General features: G+C 36.3%; 1 protein-coding gene across 18 annotated transcripts in view; it reads left to right on the forward strand.

Annotated features, from left to right (window-relative positions):
• Positions 1 to 8,153, forward strand: part of NRXN3 (neurexin 3) — a gene marked incomplete at both ends in the record, with an annotated part of 1,611,783 nt that extends 1,603,630 nt beyond the window's left edge. For 10 of the 18 annotated variants that reach the window (XM_081230009.1, XM_081230010.1, XM_081229996.1 and 7 more), the window contains one exon: positions 7,852 to 8,153. In XM_081230009.1, coding sequence (XP_081086135.1) covers positions 7,852 to 8,153 — 302 coding nt within the window. Of the gene's footprint in view, positions 1 to 7,227 lie in introns of all 18 variants that reach the window. The other 8 variants (XM_081229994.1, XM_081230007.1, XM_081230004.1 and 5 more) reach the window with 2 other exon arrangements.
• Between the last annotated feature and the right edge of the window lie 3,661 nt (positions 8,154 to 11,814).

Here is an 11,814-nt window from a genome sequence, read left to right on the forward strand (position 1 = left end):
TCTAGATGGGGCTGTGTGCCTGCCGATGAAGTTGTTCAACTTGAATGCATAAATCTAGTCTCCTTGTTTTTGCTTTTAACCTTTTGATCATTATTATAAGTATTACTATTATTATTTTATGTATTTTGGCTACTTTTAGTAGGGACAAAAGTTTAACTGTTTTTATTATTTAAAAATCTTTAATGAAACTGTAATGATTTTTGGAGTAATTGCATGTTGAAGAAGTTGCAGCTTAGGGTGTGTGAGATTGTCAGTGTTAGAGTTCTGTTCTTTATTTCTGTAGATGGGCATGTGTAGGCTCATTTGTTTTTGTATATTGCCCATCCCTTCCTTACAGCCAGAAGCTCTAATGCAGCTAGATCACTCCGTGCCGCCCTTACATGGACATGGCGACTCACTTACACATTTACTCCCATCATCTTCATCTCTTGTGTAGTACACTCATAGATATGACCCTACCCTTTCTGCATCTTTCCTTCCCATACCCCTCCTTTCTTTAGCATTGTTCAAACTTATGTGCTGTCATCCATCCCCTTCAATTAAAGAAAGTCTAAAACTTGTCAAAAAGACAAAAAAAATTAAAATTAAATATATATCTGAGAACCTATAATAATGCAGAAATTCATTCAAAACCCTCGAGATTCATAGATTGTTTTAAAGGCAAATTATAAAATTAAACAGTAAAGTTTTTTTAAATCATTGCAATCAGAATAATTTCAGATTCAAAACTGATGCCCTCCCAAGACCCTCAAAGTAAAAAATTTGTTAAAGTGCAGATTTTTTTTTCTTTTCATGTTATGTGGTGTGGATGTATGTGTTGTTGCCTCCCTGTATCATCCTCTGTTGTAAATTATTATATTTGAAAAATTAGACATTTTGCTCAAAAGTTTTTAAAGAAATGACAACAAAAAAGCAAGTTACAAGAATGTGGCAATTCTATTTGTCCAAGAGCATTCTTACACAACTTTCTTTTGTAAATTTTTCTTTCATGCCAAAAAACATGCGGGCAATTTGTTGATGTAAGTTGACTATAAATTAATACAGTATGCTTTTTTAAGTTAAATTATTTTGTCTATATGGAAATGATTTCTTTATTTTTCCTAAAACAGCCTCTATTTTTTATTTGCTTTTACTTTTCTTTTCTGTCCTTATGTTGTGAATGCCTTGTTGATGTTATTTGCTCTCTTTCCCTCTAGTTTGCTTTGAACCTGAAGTTGATTTTATTTTCTACTATGTGATTTTGAAGACAATATTAAATATTTTATTTCATTTGTGTCTATTTGCTTAATTTTCACTGTTATATTTTGTGCTGAATTGCTTCTAATGATCAATGTGAATTCTACTCTTGGTAGAAGAGTGTGGATAAATTGTTCTTACCATCCAAAGGAAGCCTGGCCTCTTTGCCTGAACCAACTTTTAAAGCCTTGAAAGTAATGGTAGACTCTACAGTGGGATATGAAATTGGATACAACCTACAGGAGGCCTGTACTCCAGAAGAAAGTTAGTTGAGTTAACTGCAAATGTTATCAGTGGTATTACATCCTAATTTAACTCCTTAGAAAGCATTTGGGGAAATCAGTCTTTTATTTTATTTTCCTTCAGCAAAGGGGAAATAAGGTACTCTCAAGTGACTATGGTAGAGTTTGGTTATCCAGGATTAAACTATCACCATCACTGCAAGCTACAAAATCACTTTTACTGAGAATAGAGAAAGAACCCCAGAGTTTAGAGTATTGTCCTATGATAATGATGCCTTCCAAAGTATAAAACTAACTACTGGTGAAAGCACACCCGCACACAGTAAGCACCCAAATCTCTCTCTCTCTTTCTCTTTTTCCTTTTCCATTTCTATTAATATTTGCCATTTCTCTCAAGGATTTAAACAGGTAAGCTTTCAAAGGATCCTAAGATTCTACCCACAAGAAACATGATGATTTTCACATCTAAAGTTTTATTTAGGAAACGTCTCAGGTAGGTATTGCCATTTTGTATGACTACGGTGAGAATACTCCTTGACCTTAAAGGTATTTGGTCAATGTTGCCTTATCACTTCAGGAAACAAAAGATCAGCAAGAAGTGCTATATAATTTTTAAATAAAGAGATTACTTGCTTCACTTTAGTTTTAGGTATTAGTATTACTGTTAAAGAAATATCAAACTGAAGAGTGGATAAGACATATGTTTCCAGCCCAGCACTTTCAATGAATGCACTTTATCTGCCTCAGTTTATATGATTTTATATTGTTTGACATGTTGGATGATATTTTAGGTTTAAAACTAAGAATCTCCTAAATAGACTATTTTATCTAATTGAATTGAAAACTTTTATTTTTGTTGAGGATGCTATCCATAAGTCTATTTGATATAAGGCTTATCATTTATTTTAAATGCAAGCTCTTGGGCTTATTATAAATCATTCTTCAAACTCCGCATTTAAAATAGCCTTAATAATCTAGATCCTATATTATTATACTTATACCTCAGCATACGACTACCACATAAAAAAAGGTCAGAAAAAAGTAGTCAATGATTTCAGTGTTTATAGGCCCAAAATATTAGTAGAAATGATACTAGAAACTAGAATTTTGGAGTAGCAGTTTCTGTGCTAAATACTTAACATGCATTATAATTAACATTAACATGTATTATTATTAGTCACATTGGTGGCTTGAGATAGGCTGTGTTATTATTCCCATTGTACAGAGATTTTAATAAATTTGACCAACTCATGGCTAGTAAGCCACAGAACTGTGATGCTGACCTGCGTCTGAGTGACTTCAGAGGCAAAGCTTTTAACCAATAGGCAGATGAAAAACTCCACTAGACCTTCCTTCTTTTACAATGTATAATGACATCAGGGGGTTATAGCTCATCTTACCTGGGTGTATATTGAAAAAATAGAATCTGTAGTCTTTCAGAATCAAACCCATTTCAGATAAACTAGGGGAAAATGTCCTACCTAGAGATTCTCATCTCATTAAGATGCTCATTAAGCAGTTAAGCCCCTTTGAGATACTTGAGTTTTTCTGCTTTCTTCTCCCCAGGGACTTGCCATGCCTGTCTGTGACTATTTTTTCTGAGGTTGGATGCAGAACAATTTCATGGTTCCAAGCTTCCAGATATTGATGTGTTGCAAGTACACACTGCTGTGGCACCAAATAACTAAATGAATATCATTCAATAACTAATTTTGTGGGGAAAAAGATGATTCCTCCCCACTGTATGTTAGTTTCCCAGCAGAGAATGAGAAAAATGCAAATAAGAGATGAGGTAAAGAACCTAAATATAGATAAAAGAAATTCAAGGAATTGGAGCACGGTGTCCTCTCCCAGAGACTCACTCTTCAGTGTCATTGTTTTTCGTATTTTTGTGACTTCTTCCACTCAGATATCTCCAGAGAGGCAAAGGTTGGAGCCATATTGAAACTTTGTGCTGCTTTTCTTGCTTTTTCAGATGACCCACTACACCACCATCACCTACAACATTCTCACAGTTCAGAAGAGTTCTATTAAATTTTTAATATACTGTCTTTTTCGATGGCAGAGAGCCCCTTTTGCTGAATATCAGCCCTAGACACATGAATTATATATCTATAAATACACTCATAAAACAAAAAAACAGGGCAGCCTTCAGGGCTAAAATAGACCTTTTATATCCCTAGTGATCTCTCTGGTTTAAAGAAAAGCACAACCCTGTCAAAAAAGGGTATATATTCCTGATTTAAAATGCTAACTTTAAGGAATATGGATAGTTCTTATTCCAAACCAAAGAAAAATTCTGGGGATTGAATAGGAAATTAGAGTTGTGATGGATTACAGGTTTTGTATTACTCTGCCTGCAACCCCTTATGACTTTAAGCTTGTTGCTTCTATGAATACTTTCATAAGCATAGACATCTGGTAGATCACTGATTTCACGTTCTTTGGGCAGTGAAAAAAAATTATCAGCTGCTCCAACATTTCTGAGGAAACTCACTTTAGATTAATACAAATAAACATGAAATCTTAAATAGCCTTCTGCAATCTAAGTCATTTCTAGTAAGGATCTAGTGATGGGAGAAACACATCCTTCACCTCCTTATCTCAAATGATGTGTGCCCTTGGACCTCCCAGGACACTAGAATCATCTTAAATCTTAAATATGGAATTTGATATTAAAATGGACTATACACCCCAACTCACATATTTGTCCCAGGCACCTTTCACGTTTATAGTTATCCAAAAATTTCCACCTACTTTCACTTTAATTCCCCTCTGTAATACCAACTCCTACATCCCAGTGGACTCCCTTTCAAATTAAAGACATTTTTCCAATTTCTTGAGATGCCAGGAGAGGGGAGCTATGAAAGTTCCTATGTTTTCATTGATTAAACACTACCAGGATTTGGGCTCAAATGTCCCTGACAGGGGCATCATTTATCATTTTTAACACTGCTACTAGGATTAATAACAAAATGACAAAGAAATTGAAGATTAGCAGTTTTAACAGATTCTGTTATTTAAACTCTGCAACAGCATACCCATCATTTTAGTTTGGAAATAAGCTCTTACCATTTCACTTAAAGGCTCACCAACCTTTTAGAAGCTCTTTGTAAATTAGTGAGCTCCAAGACCCTCTTTTCATCCCCTTATCAGAAGGATGATTTTCACTTTTTTTTTTTTTTTTTTTCCTGCTCCAAGAGAGATACTCACATTAGGGTGTTGAATGAGAAGCGAATAGCAAAGGAAAGTGGAAGTGATTCAACTGCAGAATGAGCAGTTTGTAGATTTTGTAGATTTTTAACAACAAAGACACAGTGGAAGCTTTAGCTGGGATTGAAAAGACAAGGGGGGAAAAAAGGCAAATGTGAGACTCCAGTTGGGTGTCACAGATGGTACACTAAATTTGCAAATGAATGCCACTCTGTAATCATGAAGACAGTGATCTTAATCTCACTTAAAGAGACACTAGCATCCTACTTAACAGTTTGCCTTTATTTTTAATTATTTGTTCCAGGACTTCTCCTCCCAACAAATCAGTCATTCCTTGTCCTTTATCCCAGTTTACTCTCCACTTAATAAACAATGGGTTGATTTTTATCCTTGCCCTAAAAAGCAAATGACTCTCAGTATTTGTGCCAGAAAAGAACACCCATTCTAGGTGAGATGGGTACAAAAACCCTGTCTTGTTCTCTAAAGGAAAGTAAAATCATCCCTGAGCGATCCCTAGGGAACCTTTAACAGACTGCGTGAGCCTTCACTCCTCTCTCCTCACTGCTCTTTTCTTACTCAGACACTGCCTTCTTCCCCATATCATCTTAAATATAACACTCAGGGCCTCCCTACCGGAAAATAAGAAGAAAAGGTACCTCAGGGTTAGTTTTAGGACTGGCTTACCTTTAGGGACCTGTGCTCCAAATCCCATTTATAAAAATTAGCAAAAGTATGTAAATTATGCATTAAATAAGTTGCAAGACATATGAATTACATATCTTCACAATGTAAAAAAAATAGGCATGCTTGTCCAGGAAAGCAAGTCTGAAGCTTTGTCAAATCTGCAAAAATCGGTTTGCTCAATAGTTTCAAACTCTGAGCACTAGAAGAGAAGCTTGGGGTTTAAAGCACAGACTAAAATATCATCTTGAGATTCTCAGAAAGATTCTTGTTTTATTTCCCCACATGTGCTAACATCATCAGGTAGGCCAGGGATGACTGTACTGTGCTCTCTTGTCCCTTCCCTTCCTTAAGGTATGCATTATGTCCATCGTTGCCATGCTCCCCAACTCAGTTTCTCTCTGCAGAGAATAAAAGCTTCTGATGTGGTGCAAGCAGTTCCTCTCTGGTGCTCTGAAGGTGTGCAGTAGCTTTCTTTGCAGGAGGCTTTTTCTTAGCATACCTGAAACCTGGACAGTTTAGATGCAGCAGGTCAGAAAGAAGACTTCAACCATAATATTGTATTATCATCTCAAGTGTCTGACTAACTGGGTCAGGGACATATCATGCCATCCCTGCTAGAGGACTTTTAAAAACAATAGTTGGAATAATTTTTTAAATAAATTTAATGAAGAGACATGAACTGTGACTTCTTGATTCTTTCTCTGTTTGAAAATAACACTGTAAAGAAACACAGGAGAGACTGAAGACTGATTATCTTGCTTACATACATGAATAATAAGCTTGGCCCTACAATTAGGTGAGTAACATCCACCACAGAATATTTGTGGTAACCATAATTTGCAGGGCACTATGATTTAGTGAACTATTCTGAACTTCCTTTCCTGACCTAGTCCTCGTATGTTTATAAGTGCAATAACTAGGGTCTGTGGGTAAACCGATAAATATCTGCCATTCTAAGAAATAAAAGGAATCCAAATTGGAAAAAAGGATCACTGATTTTAAAAACTACTTTGCTATCTCCACATTTCTGAATCTAAAAGTAAGTTTCCAGTAAGTCATGGATATGTAGGCTGGGTATTCTTAAAATCTAGTGTCTGCTCAGTATATATTACATATAGCATAAAAGCAATGTATAAATATAATACTAGACCAATGCAAAACAAGTTGTTGTTTTATAGTCAGGGGAATTTCTGGAAAAGCATAATCAAGATGGGCTTGTTAGATGAACATTTTCAACCTACTGTAAGTTTCCCTTACCTAGCATATAGTAAATGAAGACCGCACTTGATAAATGTGAAATAAAAGGTAGTAACTTAAATACTAAAGATGAGCCTTTTATGTTCCTTAATCTTGATCTCAGTGACATGGAAAATATGTCATTCTCATCCTAATGGGAGCAAATAAGTAGAAACCCAAGAAAAAAATAAGGAAATGCTATGGCTCACAGATTAATCACATGCATATGTGCATGTACGTATACACACACACACACACACACACAATTTTCATGGTCAGTATTTGCAACAGTATAGGTGAAGGTCATTATCCCATAAGCAGATCCTGGAAAAAGCCTATTTGAATTCTATCTAAATAATTACTTGAGAGTATCTTTAAAAATCTAAGCCCCCAATCTAAGGATTTCAGGTTTTGATGGCAAGAGGCATATAATGGGCTAGAACTATAGCCCAATAATCAGCCTAGAAGTAGAGAGGATCCATACGTGGATCCAAGTCATTTTATTATAATTTCGGAGGTGTAACCTATGAACTATACATACATTCATTGAATGTGGCTGTGAATTGTTTTTCTACAAATATACTAATTCTGTTTTTCTTTTTCTTTTCAATCCCAGGAGGTGAATTAGTTATCCCTCTTCTTGTAGAAGACCCTTTAGCTACCCCTCCTATTGCTACTCGTGCACCTTCCATTACACTCCCCCCTACCTTTCGCCCCCTCCTCACCATTATTGAGAGCACCAAAGATTCCCTGTCCATGACCTCTGAGGCGGGGTTACCTTGCTTGTCGGACCAAGGCAGCGATGGTTGTGATGATGATGGCTTGGTGATATCTGGGTATGGCTCAGGGGAAACCTTTGACTCTAACCTGCCCCCTACTGATGATGAAGATTTTTACACCACCTTCTCCTTGGTAACAGATAAGAGTCTTTCCACTTCAATCTTCGAAGGTGGCTACAAAGCACATGCGCCCAAGTGGGAATCCAAGGACTTTAGACCTAACAAAGTCTCCGAAACTAGTAGGACTACTACCACATCTTTGTCCCCTGAGCTGATCCGCTTCACAGCTTCCTCCTCGTCTGGGATGGTGCCCAAATTGCCAGCTGGCAAAATGAATAACCGTGATCTCAAACCCCAGCCTGATATAGTCTTGCTTCCGTTGCCCACTGCCTATGAGCTAGACAGCACCAAACTGAAGAGCCCACTAATTACTTCCCCCATGTTCCGTAATGTGCCCACAGCAAACCCCACGGAGCCGGGAGTCAGACGGGTTCCGGGGGCCTCAGAGGTGATCCGGGAGTCGAGCAGTACAACAGGGATGGTCGTCGGCATTGTGGCTGCTGCTGCCCTCTGCATCTTGATCCTCCTGTATGCCATGTACAAGTACAGGAACAGGGACGAGGGGTCCTATCAAGTGGACGAGACGCGGAACTACATCAGCAACTCAGCGCAGAGCAATGGCACGCTCCTCAAGGAGAAGCAGCAGAGCTCGAAGAGCGGCCACAAGAAACAGAAAAACAAGGACAAAGAGTATTATGTGTAAACACGACACTGCTAACGATATGCGAATTTAAAACACAGGATTATTTCTATATAAATATATAAATACTTGGAAAATGAGATTTCACAGATGTCAGAACTGTTCTAACTATGAGATGGGGTATACCATGACTATGGTGGGGAAAATCATTTTTAAAAGAACACACACAAAGATGTACCTACCTATAAGATTCAGCCATGGCTGCTTTGATTCAGTCACTGCTCGGAGACAGTTCTTTCTGCCCTGCTGTGTCATAAAGCACACACTTTGCCCTCTGGAGCGAGCAGATGGCTCCCCCCACTTTCGCGGACTTGGAAGCTTCCTTCTCTTTAGGACCTTTCATCCAAGGTAGAATACTTCATGGCTTACTTGTTCCATAACTCCAAGTGAGTCTGTAATAACGTTTGTGAAGCTTGACTGTAATAATGTTTTTTTTTTTGGTTTAATTATGTAAAAAATGAAAACAAAAAAAAAAAAGAAAAGAAAAAGGTAAAAACAGAAACAAAAAAAACCCACCCTTATCTGGTTCTGGCCAGCGTGTGCATAACTTTTCAAGATCTGAGGGGAAAAAATGGCTTTTGGGTATTTGTTTATTTTTTGAGAATAACTGGACATAAGAAGAAAAAAAAATCTCAGAAAACAGAAGAGAAACTATTGCCATATGAACTCAAAAGCTACCATGGTGTCCACTCTACATATCAGGTTGTGGCGTTTCTAGATTCTGTTGTCTATTTCCTATGCGATGCTTTGCTGAACACATAGCAAAATCATGGGATGGATGATAATATTGATTTGAAAAGCTGGTTCCTCAGGATCATATTCCAGAATTTGCCACCCAAACCCTGAACAGATGGGGTTAGGGCTGGTTTTATCAGAGCTATTGGCTTTACTTAACAATATTGTTCCTGTCCATGAGCCCAGCCAAATTGTGGTAAAGGAGAAAGCCCCATAAACTAAAACAGAGCCTTCCCTAGGGAAGGGGAATGGGGGTGGGCTGGATCTGTGACTGATCAAAATGCATGCAAATATAAAAGAAAAGACAATATAAGAAGTCTGTTAAAGAATCAAAACAGACAATAGGGGAGTTCAACTTGTGATGGAACCACAAAAGGTCACACAAGCCAAACATGGCATGACAGAGTGCAGAATTCATAGTTCTTTCCCTGCCCCCAACATGATAATGTTTTTCCTAGTGATTTAATTTTGCAGCCTGACATTTATGGATAACTCTGTCCTTCCATTTGCTCATGTCTCCCTTCACCCATCTTTTCTAAAAATAATAAATGAATAAAGCTGCTGTGACACACAAAAAATGGAATTTAATAGTATAATATATATAAATAAATATATATACAGATATATTTATCATGGTATGTTTGATGGGATGACTGAAACAGGAAAACTGTTAAAATCTTGAAGTGGAATGAGAATGTTTTAAAAGAAAATAACAAAACGACAAAAAAGTAAACCTTAAAATGTGAAGTGTGAGTTTAATTTTGTCACAGTTAACTGTGTCAAAGAGAATAAAAAATCTTCTCAGATTTTGTTTACATATTTTACTACATTTTTGCTGGTATAATTCCTTAGCCACCTGTGTACATACTGCTTTGAGAACTGTTCTTTCCTTTCTATTTGTTTATTTCAGTTTGTTTGGTTTATGTTCCAGTTGTCTTTCTTTTTGAAAAGAGGAAACAATGTACAGAAAAACAATAAACTTGTTGTGTGGCCATACCTATCCCAAAAGCAAGAGAAATATTCACACAAAAATGAAATGTGTTCTCTGGAGGGTCAGATACATACAGTTTCTTTTGTACAGATGAAAATCAATCAGCTGTTTAGATTTAGAAATCTACTCTTGCTGGTTTTTGTAAGTTGCATGAATATTTGACTTTGAAAAAGTATCTTAAAGACGTGGGGCAAAAAGCGCAACCTAAACAATGGTAGCCTTTACTAATATGTATGGAAAGAGGTGTTCTTCATTACCTGATATTTCAATGTGTTAAGAGTTTTGGATTATTTTGTTGTCATTGAAAAAGACAGGATTATAAAGAGATATCAAAGCACGATTTAGATAACCTAAATGGCCCAACCTATATGAAGTTGATTATATCTCGATGTCTGTAAAAGATTGCTGTTCTTGGAGTCTTGAGGTCTTGTGAACTGATTTCCTGCTTTCTTTCTTTACATTTTTTATTTGAGTAAGAATACATTTATTCCTTTTAGTGTAAGTTTCTATTTGGACAATTTTATGGGAACATGTGCATTCTGTACGTGAGCTTCTATCATATTGCTGTTGTTTTATGAGCAGACTCTTAAGGAATTTATTTTATGATGTTGTGAAGTTACTGCTTTTTCTTTTTCCTTTTATTTCACATTTGCATTTTAGTTCAAGGATATGCTTAGCAATAAAATGTTCTTCCCAAAATCTTGTATGATGCTGTATTTTTATTTTCCAAACATTTGGTAAAAGACCTTGTACTGGGGCTAAATATGTCATGTCGAATTAAAAGCCAAGTAATCTAGGACCATGTTCATGTGAAATAAAATATTATAACCAGTTACTAATACTTATATAAACTTATCAAAAGTGACATATTTGGGGGCTAAACAATTATTGTCTGTCAACTGAGGCATTATTATTTAGATAACTATGGTAAAGTAACCACGGGAAAACACTTTTCTGAACAGATAAGATGACAGAAGCATTGTATTCTGGAAAAAATATTGTTAGATACTATTTTTTTAAATGTTTGGCAACTTTTAAGTATTTGCTGTAAGTTAACAAACTTACAGAACCATGTTCATGTTTGAAACACTGGAAAGCTTTAAATGCATTTTTTCCAAGCCTCCCACCATATTGAAATTTTTTAGAAAAGTACTAAATCCAAAGTCAAAATTTAAATGAGTGCTTACATTTTAACAGCTTCTTTCTAGATTTTCAGATTACAAAATTCTGCAAACATTCATTATAGCTGGAACCTTTCTCATATCTCAGATGTCCTTGATATGCTGGTTCATTAAGCACATGCTTACTTTGCCAACTGGATAATCCATCATGATATTCTACATTTTTCACCATGATCTAGAAATGTGAGTTAACTGAACACCTGTACTCTAGCCATATATTCGTTACCAATTTTTAAAGAGTTAGAATTAAAAGCAAATATAGTTAACCCTGTTCCTTCAGATTTCACTGGTGGAATGGTTATGCTATTAACTATCATGGAAATGGAAAAAAATAAGGCTCAATGAGGTCAAACTATGGAAATTTCCTTTTTTGATTCCTGTCTCAGATAATTTACATGAAGCAATCATTTATCAATGCCCATGATATGCCAGATACTATGTTAAGTGTTTTGGCTTATGTAGTTTGTTTAATGCCTGAGTGGTAGATAGCATTTTCCTCATCTTAAAGATGAGGAAACAAAGACATGACGAGCTTAAGGACAACTTGGCTAGTACATTTCTAATCATGTTAAAAGTCAGGCCTTGCTGACCTGGAGGTCAGTGGGATGTCGTGAAAAGGGTACAGGCACTGAGGCCAGACACAGCTGAGTTGTTACCCCAGCTGGACTATTCACTGTGTATGGACAACTTCACTATGTCTCTTGAGATTTGACTTCCTCATCTGAAAAATGTGACACCTCAATGACCTTGCCTCACA

Source organism: Mesoplodon bidens (assembly GCF_964165515.1).
Source record: "Mesoplodon bidens genome assembly, chromosome: 3".
Lineage (NCBI taxonomy): Eukaryota > Metazoa > Chordata > Mammalia > Artiodactyla > Ziphiidae > Mesoplodon > Mesoplodon bidens.